Source organism: Rhinatrema bivittatum, chromosome 1 (assembly GCF_901001135.1).
Source record: "Rhinatrema bivittatum chromosome 1, aRhiBiv1.1, whole genome shotgun sequence".
In the NCBI taxonomy this organism is placed as follows: domain Eukaryota; kingdom Metazoa; phylum Chordata; class Amphibia; order Gymnophiona; family Rhinatrematidae; genus Rhinatrema; species Rhinatrema bivittatum.
In genome coordinates this window covers 264,456,628-264,481,967 of record NC_042615.1, presented here as the reverse complement: position 1 = coordinate 264,481,967, position 25,340 = coordinate 264,456,628, and the positions used below count along the sequence as shown (strand labels likewise).

The 25,340-nt window shown below is 43.4% G+C and overlaps 1 protein-coding gene across 4 annotated transcripts in view; it reads right to left on the bottom strand.

Annotated features, from left to right (window-relative positions):
- Positions 1–25,340, bottom strand: part of DYSF (dysferlin) — a 731,032-nt gene that overhangs the window by 545,967 nt on the left and 159,725 nt on the right. For all 4 annotated transcript variants that reach the window (XM_029594483.1, XM_029594497.1, XM_029594488.1 and 1 more), the window contains exon 16: positions 24,722–24,804. In XM_029594483.1, coding sequence (XP_029450343.1) covers positions 24,722–24,804 — 83 coding nt within the window. The remainder of the gene's footprint in view (positions 1–24,721; positions 24,805–25,340) is intronic.

Below are 25,340 nucleotides of genomic sequence, written 5' to 3'. Positions count from 1 at the left end.
TTATATTCATACATTTTTTTTTGGTCTGCCTCATGGTAAATACAAGTTCCAAATCTACTAACAATACACTTCGTATCATTCAGTCCTTATTGCTCACTCCGTTAACAATGTCTCTGGTACTGGAGTAGAAGTTATCCATATATTGATATTTTACATTGTCATAAGCATTTCTAAAGAGCCATGTTTTCAGTTCACACTTGAAACTCTTTCTTTCTGTTATCTGATGTATTGGCTCTGGGAGTTAGTTCCACAATTTGGGACCTGCTATGGAAAACAGTTGTTCTCTTATATGCATTAGGTGTATGCTCCGAGTGGAAGGTACCATTAGAAATCCTTCGTTTTGTGTTCTTAAGTCTCTCTGTGGTGTGTAGTGTTGAACTGTCACTCCTAATAAATATGGATTAATATTGTTGATGATATTGAAAATTAGAGATAATACTTAGTAATGAATTCTGTATTGTACAGGAAGCCAGTGCAGAGCAATCAGCGAGGGGGTGATATGATGGAATTTCCTTGTCTCTAGTAAGAGTCTTGCAGATTAATTTTTAAGTAACTGTAGTGGTTTTAGTAGACTTGAGAGTAAGCCTAGTAAAAGGGAGTTGCAATAGTCTAGGTTTGAAAATATAAGAGTTTGTAAGACAGTGCTTATATGCTTTTTCATCGTGAAGTTCTCATTGTTCTGAATTCCAAGGTCTCATTGTTCTGAATTCCAAGGTCTCATATATGATCTGAGGGAGTAATATTAGTGATTCCTATGTCTAGGGTTGGTGATTATCATGTTGTCTCTCCTTAACCATACAATTTCTGGGGTTTTTTTAGGTTTGAATTAGTTTCAGTTGAGAGAGTTTTTGTTGTACTGCCTTCATGTAAGCTGACAGAGACAATGCTGTTTTTTTGAATGTTAATTGTTGTACCAGTGATAAAGACACATCAGGCAGGACTCGTGGTGAAATGAGTCCCCAGGAAGGTCACCTCTCCTCCTTCTTCCTCGGGGCTCCCTTTTATTGTTCACAATTTCCATCATAAAGCATGGCATGCAGATTTGTCAGAACATCATTGGTCTTTGCAAATACATACATCATACATTGGATGTTTAAGCGACATTCCATAAATGTCCTTCCTGGCCTTTGTGCTGACTACGCGTAAGCTAGCAGGCCAGGAGGGTAAAGGTTCACAAGCTGGACATTGAGACAGTTTAATTAAGCTGTGTTAAACTAGCTGACTATGTGTGAGGAAGTAGGCACCAAGCAGTTTCGGTTTGACACAGTGAGATCTATTCCTGGGGCAAGCTGTCTGGAGCAGGTTGTTTATGAGACAGGTTCCTGTCTCAGAATAGTGGCAGGATGGAGCTTGCACAATTTCTGCAGCCTCCAGTGTAAGGAGAAAAGGGAAGTAGAGTTAACCCCTGAAATACTCCTTCAGGGCCCAAGTCTACGATACCACAAATTGTATGTCAACTGTATATAGGAAGAATCTGATTCCTAGATTTACTAGTAGTGCGCATATAAGTAGCAGATGGATGTTGAATAGTGTGGCCGATAATGCTGAATCTTGGGGGTCACCTGTATCAATTGGGAATGATATTTGATTACCCAGTTTGATTTGGAATGGCCTGTCCTTTAGGAAGGAGGAGAACCATTTATTAACATTTCCGTCTATTCCAATTTTTCTCAGCTGGTGGTATAGTAGGGTATGGTCAACTGTGTTAAATGCCGCTATTAAAACTATTAGTACTAGGATTTTTGTCATTGTTGTCAAAGCCTTGTAATACAGGGTTGGCTAAGAAAATGAGTAGGGTTTCTGTTGAGCAATTTTGGATTTTATAAGTTACGCACGTAGCTTATAAAATCCGAGGTCGGCGCGCGCAAGAGGGTGCACATTTGTGCAACCTGTGCGCACCGAGCCCAGCGCGCGCTGCCTGTTCCCTCTGAGGCCGCTCCGAAATCGAAGCGGCCTCGGAGGGAACTTTCCTTCCGCCTCCCCTCACCTTCCCCTCCCTTTCCCTACTTAACCCACCCCCCCCCCGGCCCTATCTAAACCCCCCCTACCTTTGTTGGCAGATTTACGCCTGCAGAAAGCAGGTGTAAACTTGCGAGCACCAGCGGGCTGCTGGCGCGCCATCACCCGACCCGGGGGCTGGTCCGGAGGCCTCGACCACGCCCCCGGGCCGGCGCCACACCCCCAGGCCCACCCCCGAAACGCCGCGTCACTCGCAGCCTGCCCCCGAAACGCTGCGTCACTCGCGGCACGCCCACTGACACGCCCCGACACGCCCCTCCATGCAAGACCCAGGACTTACGCGCGTCCCGGGGCTTGCGCTCGCCGCCGAGCCTATGCAATATAGGCTCGGCGCGCGCGGGGGGGTTTGGGGTAGGTTTTCAGGGGGTACGCACGTATCGTATGCGCGTACCCCTTTGAAAATCTACCCCATAGTATGGGGAAAAACTGCCAGATCTACAGGTACACATGGAAGAAGCTTACTTGGATGTAGTCATTGTTATGGAGACTGGTACATGGAAAACCATGCTTGGGATACAGTTAAACTGTGTAACATTCCATTCAGGAAGGATCAGGTAGGAAGAAAGGGAGAAGGTGTAGCACAATATATAAAACATATTAAAGCAAGGCAATTACAGGATTTACAAAGTAAGGAGGAGGCATTATGGGTTAATCTGGAAAGAGCAAATGGAACATCTCTTTATATTGGTCTAATATACAGATCTCCCTTGCAAACTGAATAAATGTATTAGATTTAATCGAGGATATTCACCAAATTGCTATGAAAGAAGATTTGCTATTGCTAGGGAATTTCAATCTGCCAATGTTGATTGGAGCATCCCAACTGTAGTGTCATCTAGAAGCAGGGAGATCTTAGATTCTCTGCAGGGAAAACTTTTTCGTCAACTGGTAAGGGAACCCAGATGGGAGAGTGGCAATACTGGACCTGGTGCTTACCGATGGGAACAGTGTTTCTGATGTTATAGTGGACTATCATCTGGGGTCCAGTGATCACCAGATGGTGTGGTTCAGTATTAGTGCACAGGCTGTGATGGTTCATTGAAAAGGGAGAGTCCTAAACTTCAGGTAACTAAGGGAGTTATTTACAAACTCACATTAGGTTTTTTACCGTACATCAAGGGGCAGATTTTTAAAAAGTATGCGTGCGCGTACTTTTGTTCGCGCACCTGGCGCAAACAAGAGTATGCCGGATTTTAATAGATACGTGCGTAGCTGCATGTATCTTTTAAAATCCGGGGTCGGGCGCAAGGCTGTGCAAATTCGGCAGCCTGTGGCACCAAGCCACACAGCCTGCCTCCGTTTCCTCCAAGGCCGCTCCGAAATCGGAGCAGCCTCGGGGAACTTTCTTTCCGCCTTCCCCTACCTTCCCTTCCCTTCCCCTACCTAACTCACCCCCCAGCCCTATCTAAACCCACCCCCCCCCATCTTTATTATAAAAGTTACGCCTGCCGGCCAGCTGCCAACACACAATTCCCCAACCCGGGAGCAGTTTCGGAGGCCTTGGCCATGCCCCCGAAATGCCCCCGGGCTGGAACCACGCCCACGGCCCGGCCCATGGAACGCTCCCCGATGACGCGCCGGCCGCGACACGTCCACCGACACGCCTCCCCAGGAAAGCCCCGGGATTTATGCGCATCCTGGGGTTTGCGCGCGCCACCAAGCCTATTCAACATAGGCTCGGTGCGCGCAGGGGGAGCTTGGGGCAGGTTTTTTGGGGGTAAAATCTGCCCCTAAATGTCCAAACACAGGCATAGCATGAGATATTTGAAATTCCTCATATTATTCTGCCGCCAGCACCACACGTATTATAATGAGCTGATTGGCATGCACATGCATGCTAAAAAGTTCATTATTACCCTAAGCCAGGCAAATTGAATGAAGTTTGCCTTAAAAATCACAAATCATATAATTTGACTTGATGTTAGCTACAACTCAAGAGTTGTAATGCACATCCCGATGCTCCCAGAGTCATGTGTTAAAGGGGCTCATAGGCCCAAATAAACCCCCTGCAGATGGAAAGAAAATTCTAGGTGTCTCTATAGAACCCCTGTCCTACCTCCACCATGCCACTGTCCCCAGAGACATCCGTAGTAAAACTAAAAAAGATAATATTTTTACAAGTCTGGGCCAGGCACTGCTCCCAGCCTCCCAACCTCTCCCTTCAAGTTAAAATTCAGCCTACCTGAGATCAGACACCCCCACACACACACACACACACACACACACACACACCTTAGTCCACCCTCTGGATCCCCCACTTACATTTGAAGACTTGGTGGTGTAGAGGGTGTCCAAAGTGCCCTCTAATGTAACTGTTGCTTTCTTTGTTAACTGGTTTTAACTGGTTTTACCCCTAGTTTTCTGTAAACCGATCCGATAAGACTTGTCTTGAGCATCGGTATATTAAAAAGAATTAAATAAAATAAAAATAAATAGTCCTGGTGGTGGCTATTTTTTCAAAATGGTGCCAGCTGCCCCCATCATGTGATAGTGGATTTACAAAACAGCAATGCCAGTTATTGCTGCTTTGTAAGTTCTGCAGTATTTTTCCCTCTGGGAAAATGCCATATCTAAGTAAATGAGGCCCATATTTTATAAAAAAAAAATGGGGAGTACTTCAAAGAGTCGTTACCTTGATGGGAAAATCTGGGGATAATAGAAGACCAGTGGGCAAAACTAAAAGGAGATATTATAAGGGCAACTAACCTTTTTATTAGGAAAGTAAAAAAAGAAAGAGACAAAAGATGAAGCTATGGATTTTATAAAGAAGAAGCTGAAAAGGTAAGGAAATAAAGTTAGTATTTATAAACTACAAGTTTATGTCACTACAAGTTTATTGTTGTTACAGGTGACAATCTCTGGAAAAGCTAAGGGACAGATCTTCAAAGCCCGGTGGCGCGCATAAAGCCCCAGGAACGCATGTAAGTCTCGGGGCTTGAAAAAAGGGGTGGAGCATAGACTGGGCCTGAGCCTCCAGGCACAGCGGCCATTTGGTGCCATGCCCGGGATTGCGGGCCGGCCATTGGCCAGCGCGCGCAACCTACGCCTGCCCAGAGGCAGGCGCAACTTATAAAATAAAGATATGGGGGGGTTAGGTAGGGGAAGGGAGGGGAAGGTGGGGGGAGGCGGAAGGAAAGTTCCCTCTGAGGCCGCTCCAATTTCAGAGCGGCCTTGGAGGGAACGGGGAAAGCCAGCAGGGCTCCCCCAGGGCTCGGCGCGCATAAGGTGCACTATTGTGCACCTCCTTGTGCGCGCTGACCCAGGATTTTATATCATGCGCATTATAAAATCGGGCATACATTTGTGCGTGCCGGGTTGCGTGCACAAATGTACGTCCGCGCGTAGGTATTAAAATCCAGTCCGAAAAGAAGCTGGAAATGTAGTCAGGAATGCAAAGGTGAAAATGGAAGAGAAAATAGAAAATATAATAAAATTGGGAGACAAGACCTTTCTTTAGATTATGTTAGTAAAAGGAGGAAGTGCAAAAGTGGCATTCTGAGACTCAGAGGTGAAGGTGAGGAATATGTAGAGGCTAACAAGGAAAAAGCAAAATTGCTTAGCAAATATTTCTGTTCGGTTTCACTGTCGAAGGGCCAGGGACAGGATCACAGAAAACATGCATAGGATTGGCAGTAAACCTCAACTGATTTTCAGAACGGTGTGTTCATAAGGAACTAAATAAAGTAGGAAGAACAATGGAGCCAGATAGGATACATCTGAGGGTACTAAGAGAACTTAGAGAAGTTCTGGCAGCAATACTGGCTGACCATTTCAATGCTTCTTTTGATTCGAGAATAGTTCTGGAGGACTGGAGATGGGCGGATGTGATTCCTATTCAGGGGACGTAATGAGAATGCTGGGATTTAGTCTGACTTCTGTGGTGAGCAAGTTAATGGAATTGCTGCTAAAATAGAGGACAGTGCAGTTTCTGGAATCCAATGGTTTACAAGATCTGATGCAGCATGGCTTTACCAAATGAAGGTCTTAGCAGATGAATCTGATCGATTTCTTTGTTAGAGTGGCCAGAGTATTGGACAGGGAAGCAAGCTAGATGTAGTGTACTTAATTTGATTAAGGCCTTTGACACAGTTCTGCAGAGACGACTTATAAATAAACTGAGTGTTCTTGATATGAGCCCTAAAGTGACTGACTGGGTTAGCAACTGGTTGAGTGAGCAGTGACAAAGAATAGTGATAAACGGAGTTCATTCCGAGAAGAGGGATGTTACTAGCAGTATCCCAAGGGATTGATCCTTAGACAGGTTCTTTTCAACATTTTCATGAGCAACATTGCGGAAGAATTAACAGGAAAGGCTTGTCGTTTTGCAGATGACACTAAAATCTGTAACAAAGTAGAAACCCAGGAAGACGTGGAAAACATGAGGAGGGATCTACAGAAGCTCAAGGAATGGTCTAGAGTCTGGCAGCTAAGATTTAATGCTAAAAAATGCAGAGTTAAGAATTTAGGATGCAAAAACCCAAGGGAGAGGTACAGTATATGGATGAAATTCTTCTAAGCATGAAAGAAAAGGATAATTAACCTGATGATCTTAAGGTGGCCAAACCAGTGGATAAGGCAATGGCAAAAGCAGAAAGATGCTTGGCTACACAGGGAGAGGAATGATCAGCAGAAAAAAGGTGGTGATATTGCCTCTATATAAGTCCTGGGTGATATCTCAATTTGAATACTGTATATACTTCTGGAGACCGCACCTTCAAAAGCATATATTTTCTTTTCTTTTATTTAAAACAGTTTTTTTAAGAGTTTATTTTTTTGGAAAAATTTTGTGAACCGCTTCGGTCATTCATGTAATGGTGAAACGGTATAGAAATGTATTAAATAAATAAATAATATATATAAACTGGTTGGAGTCAGTCCAGAGGTTGGTTACTTAAATGGTTCATCGGCTTAAGAACATAAGAAATTGCCATGCTGGGTCAGAGCAAGGGTCCATCAAGCCCATCATCCTGTTTCCCAACAGAGGCCAAACCAGACCACAAGAACCTGGCAATTACCCAAACACTAAGAAGATCCCATGCTACTGATGCAATTAATAGCAGTGCCTATTCCCTAAGTAAACTTGATTAATAGCCGTTAATGGACTTCTCCTCCAGGAACTTATCCAAACCTTTTTTGAACCCAGCTACACTAAGGGGCAGATTTTCAAAGGGGTATGCGTCGGAGGGGCATGTCGTGGCGGCGCATCATCCGGGGGCGGGGCCGCGGGTGTGGTTCCGACCTGGGGGCGTTTCGGGGACGTGGCCGAGTCCTCCGAAACAGCTCCCGGGCCGGGGAATCGGGCAGGCGTAACTCTTCAAACAAAGGTGGGGGGGGTTAGATAGGGCTGGGGGGGTGGGTTAGGTAGGGGAAGGGAGGGGAAGGTGCGCGTGGTGGAGGGAACGGAGGCAGGCTGCGCGGCTCGGTGCGCACAGGCTGCTGATTTTGCACAGCCTTGCACGCCCTGACCCCGGATTTTAAAGGAAATACTCGGCTACGCGCGTATCTACCCGTTTCCCCGAAAATAAGACAGTGTCTTATATTCATTTTTGCTACCAAAGATGCACTAGGCCTTATTTTCAGGGGATGTCATTTTTCCATGAAGAAGAATTCACATACCGGTATATTGTTGAACAAAAAAATGAACTCGCTCCTCGAGGGCCTGCTCTCCCTGCCTCGGTGCCTGTATTCAACTACTTCTGCCTGCTGGGATCATTTTTAACTTGCTTCCTTTTCTCCATTGGGAAAAACTGAAAGGTGGAGGCTGCTGCTGACTCAAACCTAGAAAATGACCACTGATGTTACTGAATCCTGAGAGAACGGGGCGCTGAGCACATTGTCCATTTCCATCCATTCTTCTCCATTCATTTGTTGATCTTTGAGAGAATGCAGAAGAAAGGAAACTCAGACTAATCTGATTAATTTGATTCCTTCCTTCTTATAGCAATTTGAATGAGATTTTATTAATCTAGATTTTATTTATTTATTTATTTAAATAATTTATATACCGGAGGTTCCTGTATAATATACATATCACCCCGGTTCACAAAGAACAGTAACTATCGCTACAAATAGCGGTTTACATAGAACAGAATAAAAAAGAAGTTTTACATTGAACAAGAACTAAGTAAACAAGATTTTACATTGAAGTCAGCATGTGTAAATTTCTGATTGAAAAAAGGAAGAAAATAATAGATCTGAATAACTCGTTGTGGGCTTGAAAAAGACTTTTATTCGAGTTCTTGGCTCTAGGGGAAAGCTTGTTTGAAAAGCCAAGTCTTAAGTTTCCCTTTAAATGTAGAGTGGCATGGTTCCAAACGAAGGTCTGGAGGGAGCGAGTTCCAAAGTGAAGGGCCCGCTGTGGATAATGCACGTTTCCTCAGAACGGATTTCGCCGGTTGTGTGATTAGTCTGTTCTGATAGGCGCTTCTGGTTGGTTTCACAGATGTGTGTAATTGAATTTGAAATGTTAGGTTGAGAGGTGCGATGTTGTGTAAGGCCTTATGTATCATCATTAAAGACTTGAACTGGATCCTGTATTTAATCGGAAGCCAGTGGAGATGGTGGAGAATTGGGGTGATATGATCTCTCTTTTTGGCATTTGATAGAATTCTTGCAGAGGCGTTCAGGACCATCTGAAGTGGTTTGATGGTGCATGCTGGTAGGCCTAGGAGGAGAGAGTTACAGTAATCTAGCTTTGGGAGTATGATGGCTTGTAAAACCATGCGGAAGTCTCTGTATAGGAGGAGAGGTTTGAGTTTCTTTAATGTTTGAAGTTTAAAGAAACATTCTTTTGTTGTGTTGTTGACGAATTTGTTGAGACTGAGTCTGTTGTCTATGATGACTCCCAGGTCTCTAACTTGTTGCGTGGTGGAGAGCCCTGCAGTGTCCGGATGTTGATTAGTGTTAGAATGTGAGGAGGGGGTATAGTTATCCGGTGTTATAATGAGGATTTCAGTTTTGTTTTTGTTTAGAACCAAGTTGAGGCTGGTGAGTAGATTGTTGATAGCTGAAAGACATTTATTCCAGAATGATATGGCTTTGTGAATGGAATCTTCTATAGGGATGAGGATTTGAATATCATCCACGTATAGGTAATGTCTTAGCTTAAGGTTAGTGAGAAGTTGACAGAGTGGGAGTAGATAAATATTGAAGAGAGTCGGGGAGAGGGATGATCCTTGTGGTACCCCCCTTTTGGATTCGATGGTGTGGGACTCTTTGTTATTTATCTTGACCTTGTATGTTCTGTTCTCCAAAAACGATTTGAACCAGTTAAAAGCTGCTCCTGTAATGCCGATGTCTATTAGGCGTTGCAGAAGGCATGAGTGGTTAACAGTATCAAACGCTGATGAAAGATCCAGGAGAGCGAGGAGGCAAGGTTGGCCCTTTTCTAGGTTGAAAATGATAGTGTCTGATAGTGATGTTAATAATGATTCGGTATTCATAGACTTACGAAAGCCAAATTGGTTTGAGGTGAGGATGTTGTTTTCGTCAAGATATTCTGTAAGTTGTTTGTTTACAACTTTCTCCATAACTTTGGCAATCAACGGGAGGTTTGCTATGGGTCTAAAGTTAGCTGGGTCTGAGTGGGTAAGTTGGGTTTTTTGAGGAGCGGCTTGAGCATGGCTAACTTGAGTTGGTTCGGGACATGACCTTGAGTGAAGGAGCAGTTAATAATGTCTGCTAAAGGTTTGGCTATGGTGTTGGTGATCAGACTCAGTTTGTTGGATGGAATATGGTCTGATGGATGGGAGGATGGTTTTATCTTCTTGAGAATATTCTCAATTTCTAGAGTGGATGTGAGATGTCCAATTATATCACCAATATATAGTGCAGTTGCTGAACAAAACAAAACAAAGCTTGCATTCTCTTCCCTTTTGGGCTTGCATGCTCACAGAATCACAGATTGACTGAAAAAGAAGAGTGACGCTCTTTATACAGTAATTTTAACAAATGGAAGCTGCGTCTACGGTAAGAAGTGTCCGTGAAGCGTTAGGCCCGCACAACCCATTTTACTGTATAGAGCGCTATACAGTATCCTGGGTGCGCTGGCCTAACGCTTCACGGACACGCTGGTACCGGTATCTGTCATATCAAATGTCATTTCAAATGACATTTGAAATGACAGGTACCAGGAAGTGGACGGTTCTCCTACGCTTGGGATTGCCAGTCCTCTCTCCTCTCCTCCCGAAGCAAGCAACGAAAGCGGAAAAAAAAAAAAGCGAAAAAGTGAAAAAAATAAAAGTTGCAAGAGAGAGAGGGAGAGAGGACAGGCAATCCTACAGTATGCTCGGGATTGCCAGTCCTCTCCCCTCCTCCCGAAGCAAGGCGCGAAAAGCCGCGATCTGTCTCCGGAGGAGGGTTGTGAAAAAAGTAAGTCACTTCGTTGCTTTACCGTACACTGCCAGTCCTCTCCCGCTCCCCTGCCTCCCGGCGAAGATGGATGCCTGCACGGGCGAAAGCGGCCCCTGTACGTGCGATCGGGCCGCTCAATGCGTGACGTCACATGCCGTGATGCCAAACGTCATGACGTCACGCATTGAGTGGCCCAATCGCACGCACAGGGGCCGCTTTCGCCCGTGCAGGCATCCATCTTCGCCGGGAGGCAGGGGAGCTGCGATCTGTCTCTGGAGGAGGGCTGTGAAAAAAGTAAGTCACTTCGTTGCTTTACCGTACACTGCCAGTCCTCTCCCCTCCTCCCGGAGCAAAGCTGCTTTTCGCGCCTTGCTTCGGGAGGAGGGGAGAGGACTGGCAATCCCAAGCGTAGGATTGCCCGTCCTCTCTCCCCTCTCTCTCTTGCAACTTTTTTTTTCGCTTTTTCGCTTTTTTTGCACTTTCGTTGCTTCGGGAGGAGGGGAGATGACTGGGGCTGCCCCGGAGACCAGCACCCATGGACGTGGCCAGGGCAGGTGAGCGGGGGCTGGGGGAAAGTTTGCTGCCTACCCTTACCCCTGCCTCTAACGCAGGGGTAAGGGTAGACGGTAAGTTAGCAGGTTAAACGCGTGGCAAAACGGCAGGGGCGCGCGTTACTGTATGGGAGGGAATACCGTAGCTAATTCGATCGTTTACATGAATTATGTGCTAGGTCTTACTTTCGGGGGAGGTCTTATATTTAGCAATTTGGCAAAACCTCTACGAGGTCTTATTTTTGGGGGATTTCTTATTTTCGGGGAAACACGGTATTAAAATCCGGCATACTCTTGTTCGCGCGGGCTTATTTTATTAAAATCTTCCCCTAACTGCACTAACCACATCATCTGGCAACAAATTCCAGAGCTTTATTGTGAGTTGAGTGAAAAAGAATTTTCTCTGATTAGTCTTAAATGTGCTACTTGCTAACTTCATGGAATGCCCCCTAGTCCTTCTATTATTCGAAAGTGTAAATAACCGATTCACATCTACTCGTTCACGACCTCTCATGATCTTAAAGACCTCTATCATATCCCCCCTCAGCCGTCTCTTCTCCAAGCTGAACAGCCCTAATCTCTTCAGCCTTTCCTCATAGGGGCTTCATTCTAAAACATATGGAGACAGACTTACATAACTAAACATGTATACCCTAGATGAAAAGCAAGATAGGAGAGATACGATAGAGACATTTAAATACCTCCAGCCTCTTTCAAAGGAAAGGAGGCTCTAGAATGAGAAGATTATGGGGAGAGGGTGAAAGACAACAGACTCAGGAGTAATCTGAGGAAATATTTCTTTACAGACGGGGTAGTGAAAGTGGTGGAGACAAGGACAATATTAGAATTCAAGAAAGCATGGGATAAACACAGAGGATCTCTGAGGGAGTGATTAGGGATTGTAAAGCTGGAAGGCTGGTGTGGATGGGCAGACTAGAGAGGCCATAATAGTCTTCTTTTGCTATCATGTTTCTATGTTTCTAAGGCAGAAGGCTGCAGTTTCTCACTCCAATGACAGAATAATTGCTAAGTGAACCAGTCCAGGACACGTCTCACAGAGGAAAAGAAAGCAGCGGTGTATCAGTTCTGTAAGCACACCCTCCTGCTACCTTTTCTTGTCTACTATTTGCTTTCTCCCCTTCTAAAAAAAAAATATAAATACACTGACCCTTACCTGGGCATCCCTAGATTTAAATTTTAATAGGTGTATTAATATGTTATCATTTCAACAAAGGTAAATGAAGACAACAGATTTCTCAGAAAGAAAAAGAAGCACATGAGCATTTCAATAACGTTTAGATAGCTTTGTTGACTCACATTTTATGAAGCTATCCTGCAGGATGTTTCATTTTGTCATTTTCAAAACAAAAGAAATTTTGTTTTGTTTTTCCATTTTAGTGTGGGTTAGATGGTTTTAATGTGGCTAAAGCCATTTAATGTACGCTAAAAACATTTATTGAACATTAAAAAACATTTAAATGGTTAAACCATTTAGCATGCACTAAAACAGAAACATAAAAGGAAATTTGAAAAAAATGATAAAAAAAAAAAAATCCCACTAACGAAACAAAAATTAAATGAAAATGCAATCCCTGCATCCCCCAACCATCCTTTGCAATAGGCACAGTTGGGAAGAATGGCTACCGAAGACAAGAGAGTATGCAAAGGTCTCGGTTAGAGTTCATATTTCTTTATTACAAAATCAAATGTTTCTCTTCCAGCCAATTCATGATGAGCTCCAGCAATCTCTAACAGCTGCAGCAGGGGTTTAGATGCAATTCATGGGTTTTACATTCTTTACAGCGAATTCCATTTTCTAAAGGCATAAGCCCCCCCCCCAGTATTCAGTTCTACCACAATAACTGATCTTACATTAAATGCCCTCATTTTTGCTTTGAGACATCTAACTGCAGCCCCGGCAATTATCTAGCGCCCTTATTCCAGGAACTTTAACTTAACTGAGGCCAAAAATGAGGAATCCCTGTGCCTATTTGAAATCAATGCTCAAGTATGTGTGTTCAGTTAATTATGTGGTTGGAAAACAGCTAAAAATATCAACTCTGTCTTGAGTTTTGAGACCTAGCAATGCAGGCTGACCGCTAGAGAAAAATGGTGCTAAACCCAGCAACATTGGTTCAAATCCCCTTGCTCCTAATTTTCTGTGTACAAAATACTTAATCTTTCTGTTCATGCAACTGATTTACAAGTTATGGGTTGTGATATTCACATGATCAACTACACACAACTACACACTGTGGGGATGATTTTCAAAAGGATTTAAGCATGTAAAGCTGGGTTATATGCATGTGTGCATATAGGCTTTTGAAAATTGGGTTATATGCATGTGTGCATATAGGCTTTTGAAAATTGCTACAATATATACTACTTTGACACTCATAACTCCTTTGAAAATTCACTCCATTATCCTGATATTCCAGAAATGCTATCCTTCTTCCAAGTCCATGTTTAGATGCAATTAACTGTGACAAAGTTCAATTCTAAGGGTCAAATGGCATTGCCACAGTTATCAATTAAAGTGAAAACTGAATTCCAGCAGAACAGCAGAGCTTAATAAACGTGGTTTTCAACCACACTCCCAAGGACCTTAGCATTAGGTTGAACATGAGATCCACAAGAGCAACAAAATAAAAAGGAGATATGAGCACGCGCAGGACATTACATTAATAAACCTTTCTCCTAGAGATGTTTTGATAAGTTTACTGAAAATGCTACAATACAGGAGACTAATATTCTCAGGGAACGTACAGTTTGAGACTTGGTAGGACTTCTGTGGAACCTCATCGGAAGCACAAAAATGGATAAAAGTTAGGAAAAGAATAGCAGAACACTACATCAAGGAACATCACAATGGATTGGGGGAATTCAGAGCGTTCAGCATGGGAAAGAAACATACATAAGAAACAATGTGAAACTGCATTGTCAAATATGATTGCCTTGCTCCATATATAAATGGGAAGCTTTGGCAAAAGAGATCATAATCTGAGAAACTATTAGCAAGAATTAGTTTCCATAATGCCCGAGTTCCAGATATTTCATAAACATTCCTGAATGAAAAATCTTAACTACCAGAGCAATGTTTAACTGCTCTTAGTGTTTGTCCCAGAGAATTAAAAAATCAGATTTGTATTTTGTCAAAATAAATGGAAAATGCCATCAAATAAATTATAATATATTGAGTAGTTCATTAAGGTTTAAATCTCTTTTCGTCATCCAGGAAAGTGCAGGATCTCTCAATTACCAAGCAAAAGGCTATAGGCCGGATTTTCAGAGGGTTTACGCGCATAACAGGGCTTACACGTGCTGGGCCTATTTTCAAAAGGCCCGGCAATGCGCGTAAAGCCCCGGGACGCGTGTAAGTCCTGGGGCTTTATTAAAGGGGTGGGAAGGGGCGGGGCATGAGCAGGGTGGGGTCAGATGCTCCCGGCTCCCAGGGCTGAAGTAAGTTTTAAAACAACAGTGAAAAAAAGAAAAAGGCAGGGGGGGAAAGGGCGGGGGAGGTAGGGGAAGGGAAGGGAAGGTGGGGTGGGGGGGTAGGGAACGGGGGAAGGCAGCACGGCTCGCTGCGGGCTCAGCGCGCGCAAGGGGGTGCACAATTGTGCACCCCCTTGCGCGCGCCGACCTCCAATTTTATAACTTGCGCACGCCTGCACGTGCAAGTTATAAAACCAGGCGTACATGTGTGCGCGTCGGGTAGCGTGTGCACATGTATGCCCGCGCACGCCTTTTAAAATCTACCCCTATGATTTCTGCTGCACAGGCATTGTACCACTGCAGTGGTCCAAAACTGAATTCAAACGGTTCTGCAGGGTTGCCAGATTCATATTTAGGAAGGGAAGGCTAAGTGCATCCCTCAGGCAGCTGTCATTATTTTAAGATGTTAATAGTATACAGTTATTACTGCCTAATCCTCTCTTCCATCCGTTTTTAAAGCAGCTGTCCTACAGGCCAGTGTAATAAGGTGCGCAAAGCTGTGCGCGCTTGTTAATGTGCTGGTGTGCACACAACTTTACCCCCAACTTAACAAGTAGTTTAACACACAAAATATGTGTGCACAAATGTGAATAGAAATATGTGCAAAAAATAAGCGCTCCTCCATGCAAATCCCATGTTAATGAAAGCATTAGCTATCACTCCCCAATGAAGAAAGGTATGTAGGCTTAACTCATGTTCTCTTAAAGGTGTGGTCTGGGTGGCACAAGAGCATCCCGGGATTCAAAATTGGGAATGAACTGAGAAAACTAGCAATGGCGTTGGCGCGCATCCCTTGTAAAAATTTCCCCACTTACGAGGTAGAAGCTGGATTTGCGCGCATCCATTTAAAATTCAGCGCACCTGTACATGTTTCCATGCTATGCATATACGACCCTGGGCATGGGCCGATGAGCACACACACACATTTGCACTCACATGCCTCTTTAAAAGCTACCGTCCCTATGCCGGAAATTGCCCACCTGGTCAGAGGCGGACAAAGGTTTCTTGGACTAGAATTAGTTTATGGGGCTGAAGGTGTGTGTAAAACATGTTTTACGTGCATAGGAACGGCAACTTTTAAACAGGCACGCGGGCCCACATGTTCACGCATTCATCAGCCCGCACTCAGGGACGCGGTCATCTTATAACATATGTGCATATATGCCCGCATGTTATAAAATAGCTTGGATGCGCATTCATGTGCTCTCAATTTTAAGCGGACAAGCGCATGTGTGTGCAAATCCTACTTCTATGGCGTAAGCAGAGAAATTTTACAAAGGATGTGTGCCGACGCCATTGCTGGTTTTCCCATTTCGTTCCCAGTTGACTTCCAAACCCCCCTGCTTTAATAGCCTCCCTTCTCCTGTTAGCCATAACCCTTAAAATCCCGCTGATCTGTCAATTTTTTTTCTTTTGTTTTATTATTCACACATCAACCACAGCAGAAGTAAAGTTACACGGCAGGGGACCCCAGCGTGCTCCAGTGCGTGTATGTGTGCATGCGCAAATTTCAAGTTTGACTCCCGGAATGCTCTTGGCCCACCCAGACCACAACCATGCCCTACCCTTTCTGGTTATTTTTTCTTTGTGCACAGACTGGCATGTACATGCATATCCCGGTGGCTTATAAAATCCGCTCGGCACGGGCAAGCCCAACTTGTGGCGAATTTTAGTTTGGTTTGCTTTTTTTTTTTTTTACCTCACGATGCAGTGACATACTATTAGTTTATTTCTTCTTAGCATAAGAGTAAAGAAAATGACATGATTTTTACTCACATCTTATTACATCAGGCTTCTAGATATTTACCTCAAAACATGCTTTTTTCTTTGTTTTTTTGCACATTCTAAAGGCCCTGTATTAAGAAGTTGCCATACTAGGTCATCCGTGGGTCCATCAAGCCCAGCATCCTGTTTCCAACAGTGGCCAATCCAGGTTACAAGTTCTTGGCAAGTACCCAAACATTAAATAGATCCCATGCTACTAATGTCGGTAATAAACAGTGGTTATTCCCTAAGTCAACTTGATTAATAGTAGTTTATGGATTTCTCCTCCATAAACTTCTCCAAACCTTTTTAAACCCAGCTGCACTATCTTAACCACATCCTCTGGCAATGAATTCCAGATCTTAATTGTGCATTGAGTGAAAAAGAATTTTCTCCGATTTACTTGCTAACTTCATGGAGTATCCCCAGTCCTTGTATTATCTGAAAAAGTAAATAACTGATTCACATTTACCCGTTCAAGTCCTTTCATGTTTTTATACACCTCTATCATAGCTCCCATCAGCCATCTTTTCTCCAAGTTAAACAGCCTTAACTGCTTCAGCTTTTCCTCCTAGGGAGCGGTAAATGTGTTACTAGCTTTTCGTCGCTTGCTTGTCCTCAAATATTATATTGCAGATACTATCCCATTAACTATTTTGGAATTATTTATACTTAAATCATCTCCCTTAACTGCAAGCAGTTTTCCTGACCTCTTCCTCAGTGACACTTTTTCTGTCACTTTGAATCCTCTTTGCATTTTCCTTATTTATTTTCACACCAAGTGATAGTCTTAGGTGACAAATTCAAATGATGGGTACCGCTCTCGCACTGGATGAAAAGAAAGGAGCAACAAATAATGAACTTTCACATCTCTAATTACAAAAAAGTAAGTGGGACTGTTTTATATTTTTTTTGGGGGGGGGGGTGTACTAATTACTATGAAAATACCCACCAGAAATATTATATTTAATATAGCTGCTTTAAGAATGGCTTAATGGAACTATGGGAAGTGCAAATGACTAATCAATATGTCAATATTTTAACTATTATGTAGCCATATTTTTTTTTGCCTATACAAAATAGATGTCTGCTTGAAAAATATTTATCACATTCTGTTTCAGAACAATGAATGCTCTTGTAATAATTACTTAATAAAGGAATAGTCTGAGATCGCTCAGTGTTCATCTATTGCATACTTTTGCAACAGTGACTTATTCCTTTAGATACTGAGGTTTTTATGTTTAATTACGAACAGCGAGAAACAACTTTTCAATGCTGCAAGAGGATGCTCTGTATTAAAATTTTAGTGCCTGATTTACTAAGGCTTTTCTCCCACTCTGTGTATATGGCAAAAATGCTTAGTAAGTAGGCCCCTTAATTAGTTCAGCAGGCAACCAACATGTATGTCTGAATTCAAAGCTATACAGAACTGATTAGGGAAAAGCTGTATACAATTAAATTCAGGTTAGTAGGGGAAAAAAAAAACAGAAACAATAAGATTTGTCATGCAGGTTTGAAAATGTTATACCCAGAGGATATTTCTGCAGAAGGATACAAGTTAAGAAGGATCCGGGCAACGGAATTCTACAGAGCCCACCGTAGCTATAAAGGAAGCTGCCAAAATCCTAATCATCCTCACCGCCCATGGGGCCCCTACGACTAACTGCCATTACAATGTTCATGTTTAGGAATGGCCAAAACTGGAATTCATCATTATACAAAACAGTAGAGATGTTGAGGAAAACACAAAACCATGGAAGAATTTCAGTAGCAGAAAAGATGGCCTCTCGTTTTAGGGAGAATATCACTTGACTCAGCTACGTCTTTCACTAAACTCTCTTAACTGAGTACTCCAAACTTGAGTTTCATTCACACATACTTTTAAAAGGAGGGCAGATAGGATAGCTACCTGGGTAAAACTGAGTTTAATGGGGTAAATCTTGCCCATTTAAAATCCCACCTTTGCCTGATGAATTTGTGTGGGTAAAATCACAATCTGCATAAATGTATCCAAGTAAGCAGGGATGGGCTATTTAAGTCTAGGGGGATAGTACAATATTCAGCGTTAGAGGGCTAAATATAGCTGGGTGCATGTGATTACATTACAGGCAGGGCCTAGAACTGACCGCAAGTTGGGGTGAATTTTAAAAGAGCTGCTCGCATTAAAAGGCCCATATACACGAGAATATGGGCCAAGAGCAGAGGCAGGCGTAACTTTCCTGATAAAGGTAAGGAGGGGGTTTTAGATAGGGCTGGGGGGCGGGTTAGGTAGGGGAAGGGAGGGGAAGGTGCAGGGGGGTTGGAAGGAAAGTTCCCTCCGAGGCCACTCCGATTTTGACAGCCAGCCGGCACGCACAAGTTACGCCCAGAGGCAGGCGTAACTTTCCCGATAAAGTTAAGGAGGGGTTTTTAGATAGGGCTGGGGGGGGCGGGTTAGATAGGGGAAAGGAGGGGAAGGTGCAGGGGGGTGGAAGGAAAGTTCCCTCCGAGGCTGCTCCGATTTTGGAGCAGCCTCGGTGGGAATAGAGGCAGGCTGCGCGGCTCGGCGCGTGCAAGTTGCACAACTGTGCACTCCCTTGCGCGCGTCGACCCTGGATTTTATAACATGCGCACTGCAGCGCGCGCATGTTATAAAATCAGGCGTAGATTTGTTCGCGCGAGGTTGTGCGAACAAATCTATGCCCACGCGCAGGTTTAAAGATCTGCCCCACTGTGTGCAATAATATTATTGAGTTAGATCTGGTATATGTAAATTAAGCATGTATAGAGACCTTCATTCTCAGTTTAGACAGATTTTCACCCCAATTTTAGGCCTCCCGCCATTGCTAGTTGCCAGTTCAGACATAAGCATATGTTGCATTTCAGGTCCTGCCCCCACCAGTGAAAGTCCTTGCCCTCCAGTGCCACCAATGCTGCTTTTCAAGTCCTGCCTCTCCACAACCAACCAGTGTCTGGTGCAACTGATGCAGCATTTCAAGTCCTGCATCCCTGCTGAGGAATCAAAGTGCTTGCTATCCATCTGGACATCCAGCACTTTGGTTGGTGGTGGGGTGGAGGGGACTTGCACCAGATCAGTGCCGTCAACCACAATGCATCATTTGAAGTGGCTCCACCCTACTGGAAGCATTTCCCAGCAGACACCCTGGCTTAGCGCAGGCACAGAAGTTCAGTGCTGCAGCACGAGGGAGCTGCACAACATGATTGCATGCAGCCAAGAGAGGAGTCACCTGAAGCCACAACTTCACCTGCACTGGTAAGGATGAATGCCATTGTGAGAGGAGAAAGGGATATTTATTTTTGGAGAAAGGTGGATGAGAAAAGGAGATTCTTGGGGGCAGGAGGGAGAGAGGAGATTCTTGGGAAAAGGAGAGAGAGTAGGGGATGCTGCTGAGTAGTTGGGTGAGAGAAAGGGATGGCTGGGAGAGAGAGGGAGATGCTAGGCAGTGAGTTGTTGGGGAGGGAGAATAGGTATGTGAAAGGAGATGATGGGGAAGAGAGGAGGCTAGTTAGTAGGTTGTTGTGGAGGGAGATGGGGATTCTGCTGATTGGGTAGATGGAGGAAAGGGATGACGGAGAGAGAGAGAGATGCTGGGAATCTGTTTAGGGAAAGAAAGGGGATTGTTATGCTGAATTTGATGTAGTTGGGTCAAGGGTTGGAGCAGCAGCCTGCTGGGAAGAATAGAGAAGAAGACACTGGCAGGCCAATGCAATACCGTTCACTGGCCGCAGCGCACAGCTCAACACGTGATTGGATGCGCGTTTTGGATACTCGTGCATAACCTCTGATGCAAAACAGAGGTTAACACGTCCTACCCCAGAGCAGGCGTTAATTTTTGAGGGCAAAAATGTGGAGGAGCCCAAAAAGATTACAGAAAAACAGAAAATACTGCTTTTCTGTAATTCCTCCAACTTAATATCATGGCGATATTAAATCGGAGGAACCAAAAGAGTAAAACCCCGCCAAAAAATGTTTTTTTTAAAAAGTGTGCTGGCAGTCAGGTTAGGAAAAGGGGCATTCAGTTAACGAGTGTTCGTTTTCCTAACCCGTGGCTGTGCACAGGTTAGGGAAAGGGAGGCTCGTTAAATTGAGTGTCCGTTTCCCTAACCAGCTGACAGCCACCTCTCCTGGGTGCCCGCTGCCAAGGAGGCTTTAGGGGGGCACAATTTTCCCTAGCACCTCCTTTTTTATTCCAGCAGCCTATTTATATATAAAATCAGGCACTCTGGAGAGGTGCATCAGTGGGCGTTAGGAGAGCGGGAGCTCAATCGAGAGCACCCATTTTCCACTTGTCGATATTTCATTGGCCTGTGGGTGAGGAGGAAGGAGAGACATGGGGGAGAAACAGGAAGGAGAAATTGTGAGGTCTGCTTCAGTTTATCAAAAAACAAAAAAATTCTGTTTATTAAGCTGTTAATCTGCTTAATAATTTTTTTTTTTTCTCTCCTGCCTTCTGTTCACCAAAATAAACTCTGATTATTTATCCGGAAAAATAATGAGTCATCTTTTTTCCACTGATTTTCTCCCATTTTTTCCTTGTCAAAATAAACCCTAATAAATTCCCTAGGAAAAAATAAATAAAAAATATAACAAAAAATGAAGGCTCCAAAGGAAATTTAGTAGCTGGGATCAAATGAGATAGTGATCTCAGCTATATATATGGGAAATGCTGTTCATTGCATGGTTATCACACATGTCTCATCACTCATCACTCATGATGCAAAACCAGGCTAGGATATTTGATCCCAGGAACAGTGAATTTGTGAGTCTATTGCAATGAGTGTTCTTTTTCAGAACCTTTTTTTGGACAAGAAAGAAAATGGTAAATGTGGTGATGATATTCCCAACCAATAGCAAGAGATGGTTCAGCTTCTTTAAGCAGAGCTAATGAAAAGGTCACAATTCCAGGAATAAAAATAGAAATCTTTCCTCTAACTGCTGGAGATTTTTCAGCCCTGACCCTAAGAACCCTTGACAAGCAGTATAATAATCCTTGCCTAATAGGACTTACAGTAGAGATTCAAATGCTGAACCCCCATGGCACTACATCCTACTGCAATAGTTGTATGGAGTTACTATGGAAGAAATTATTGTCATTAACGCTCCCTTCCTCCCCATAACTTCATGAGCTGGTGGAATTTACAGAACAGCAAAACAAGGGGGTCATTTATCAAAATGCGGTAAGGCGTTTTCGCATGCGTTAAGGGCTTATCGCATGCGAAAAAGCCCCGTTTTCGCATGCGATAGGCCTTTAACGCATGCGAAAACGTGTTTACCGCATGCGATCGCACCATATCGTATGGTGCGATGCAAATGCAAAAACTGGGAGGAGTAGGGGCGGAGAGGGGATGCAAATTCAAAACCTGGGCGGAGAGTGGGCTGGGTTAGCCTGCCTGCGAAGAGGTATCGCAGAGCCATAACGCCAATTTTAACAACACCTCTTTCAGATGCGTTAGGCTCTGCGATAGCAGCCGGGACCATGCGGTGAGTACCTTCGCCATTTGCGATGGGGTCCGTTAGCATACACCACGCCCCTTTTGCTATCGCATGCGGTACGTACCGCATTTTGATAAATCCACCCCCAAGTCTTGCTTGTTTAGCTTGGATATTATTTGAAAGCATTCTGGAAAAAGAATACACGAATACCAATGCTACAGTCAGAACCTGTATGCACTGACAGGAGAAGCGCACCATCTTACTAGCTAATAACTGATAGTCTACTTTAGATTGCCCTCCAACCAGTCTCCATCCAGACAGATTAATTAGTGTCACTGCTAGTTGGCACTAATATCAGTAGGAGTCACAGTTATCAGCTACTAAAATACAGAAAACTTAGGGCCCAATATACAAAGATATCCGGGAATTAAGCTGGACAAACCTTCAGGGTTGAAATTTACCCCTCTGTCCCACTCAGCAGACAAATGTTGTGCATAATGAGTGATGGGGGTTGGAGGCATTCCCAGGGGATGGTTAAATTTTATCCTCCCAGCTCTGGCCTGATAAAGTTACATGCATAAGTCTGGTCAGAAAAATAGCTGTCCTACAGCCTGCAGGAAAAAGTTATGCACAAAACTTTATCCAAAAAAATCAGCAAGAGACTTATGCACATAAGTCCTGCAGAATACTTGGATAAAGTCACGTGTATAACTTTATGTACCTAACTTTCCCATTCGCTGGTTTACTGAATTATTGACCTCTATTTGTCACCTCGAGCCCATCAGATAGGATCATCCCAGAGTCTCTCTTCTGCTTGACACAAATCAGTATTTCACCGCCTTATCGTGTACTGCTCCCTTGGATTTCTGCAACCCAAATGCATGGCTCTGCACCTTTTGCACGTAAGCCGAGCTGTCAAGGACTCGACCATTCCACAAGCTTTCTTATGATGAAACTGTTGTCACTCACACAATTTTTCTGTGTGATCACAGAATTGTCTGGGGTATATCAAAATCCATCAATGTGCACCCTCTTATGGTAGTCCTTCTTGTTGTATTTCTGTGTTTTATTTCTCTCTGTCTACTCTCCTCTGCTTTATCCATTCTCTAAATATGTTAACATATATGTGTTCATAATAAGGGACCAAATGATTGTATTTGTAAAATGCTCAGAGAAACCTGAATGTGCACTGAAAACCTTTTCTAATGAGCTGTTTATTCCCAAACCACTCCTTATATCAGGGCATTTTCTAAACCATGGTACATAAAATTCTTTTAACACCACCTGGTGTATGATTAAATGACGTGGCATTATGGATCAACAAATAAATTGTAGATTATACCTTTTTATTGGACTAACTTTGATACATCAGTGACAAGCTTCCCAGAGTTATCTTCTCTTCATCAGATCAGTGAAATAACAGCACAGTTACAATGGATTTAAAGAGAACAGAGTCGTCTAGATCTTAGGCTGTCTGCATATTTCATTACAGTTCAGTAAAGGTAGGGATAATAAGGACATTGGCTTTCTCTCCCGTTATCAAATACAGGACCTTTCAACTGCAAAGCTCAATTGTCTCATCTCCTCTGGTATTCTCCTCCCTTGCCCCTTTTCCTTTATTGAACTGTAATAACACATGCAGGCAGCCTAAGACCTAGATGACTCTTTTCTATTTAAATCCAGTATAACTGCACTGTTTCCTCACTGATCTGATGAAGAGATGATAATTCTGTTAAGCTCGCCACAGATGCACTAAGTTAGTCCAATAAAAAGATATCACCTACAACTTTTTTTGTTGATCCTTAATTCCAGGTATCCAAGTAGATTAGCATGGCAACCACAGTTCTTTGCTCTATAATTAAATGAAATGTATGATGACCTCTAGGGATGGCCACTAGAAGGCGCTAGCTTAGGAGGAGTAGGACCAGTTTGCTTTGGTGTTCCTCTGTCTCTGTTTCTAGACCCCATGACCAGAGACATAATAAATGGGAAGAGGCATATATTTTTCCTGTACACAACCTGTCTGGTAGGCTATATGCCTCGGGTTATTGGTGCAAGTGATTTACTCTTCTGGAAATTCTTTTTTTTTGCAGTTTTGCTTTTGGTTCAGGGAGGGGAAAATCCCTGCCTTGGGCAGGACAAGGGTAGAGAAGACTTGCTGCTCTCCCATTTCACAACCTGTGGAGGGACAGTGGTGACCCGCCACAAGAGAGCCCTGGTTTTTGATATCCGTAAAAGATTTTTGCCTTTTGAGTTGGGAGGAAATTTGCTGTAACCCTTCCTGTCCAGTAGTTGGGGAAAGGAAAATAGCTGACCCTTTTCCTTGCTGCAAGACCTTTAAGTCTGAGAGATCTACCTTTACCTTTTCTGAGATGAGAACCTGGGGATAAGAAATGTTGAGTCATCTAGAGACTCCCCACTGGAGTCTTCACCCTTGGAGATAGGGCGAGGACTGTTTCTTTGGAGACCTGGATGTACATTTGACCTCAGGTACTGCTGGGGAAGGGATCCTACCACTCCAGATACCCCCTGGAATTCTTATCATTCCAACCTCTGGAGGGTAAAAGCATCTCGGGACTCATTGCTGAGGGACATGTTTACAGATGGAGAAGCATTTTGAAAATTTGTTTTGGACATGGATGTAACCAGAATCAAGTATGTTTTTTGCCAGTTGATTGCTCTGGAAGACCTACAGTATTGTTTAAATTTGGAGCACCCAGCTAGAATCTCCAACCTGTTTATTCTGCACCTACACATGGTTAACCATCAGTACACCCAGAGAAAAGGTGCCCTCTGTGCCTTGGGCCCTGGAAGTGTATCCTCCCCTCCTATTGGAGAACCTACACCCTGGGGTTGTATATACTTTGTGACTGTCTGCTGGGACTTGGCTCTGGGACAGAGTGTGAGCCCTGTTACCCCAGATAAAACCAGAAAAGGGGCTACAAAAGAATACAATGAAAAAAAAACACCAGTGTAGACAAAAATGGGATGGAAAACCACCAGCACAGTCAGAATTTTAGTAAAGGATAGTTTGTTAATCCTTCACCAAAATCACCACTACAACTAATGACATGTGTTATGCAAAGCATACATCCCTTCATTAACTTACCTTCAAGTTCCCCTCCAGGTGCTGAGATTTTAGACATACACAGGTACGCAGTGCCAACTGTATCATTGTGACTTAGGCGATCCCTAAAGTAAATTTGATTTAAAAAAATATATATAAATTTGTGTCAGGGTATCATAGTAAAACAAGAGCAGTCTCAATCATGTTTAAGTATATAAACTAGTAACAAAGTTAAAAAAAAATAAAAATGCTTGGGATGTTGTTGACTGCTGCAAATTTCACAAATACCAATATGCAAAGGTGAAAAAATATTTAGAAAACTCGGGTGTCGATCAAAATATAGAGAAAGTAAGGCGAAAAAATGTCCTCTTTTTTTGCTATTTTGCTTTTGTTATTTTCTCTATTATTTTATTTTTTGCTTTTTTTCTTTGATTAGTTTTTGGTTTATGGGGTTCTTTTGCCTACTTTGTTCTTTTTGTTTTGTACATATTTGGGATAGAGAGTTATCTATTTTGCCTTTTTTGTCTAGTTTCTTTGTTATATTACTTTTTGTCTCCCTCCCCACTTCCCTCCCATTATCCTGTTTAGGCTCTTTTCCTTCCCTCTGCCCAATCTCTCCCCTTTCCCTTGTCCTTCTCTTCTCTATGTCCCACCCCCACAA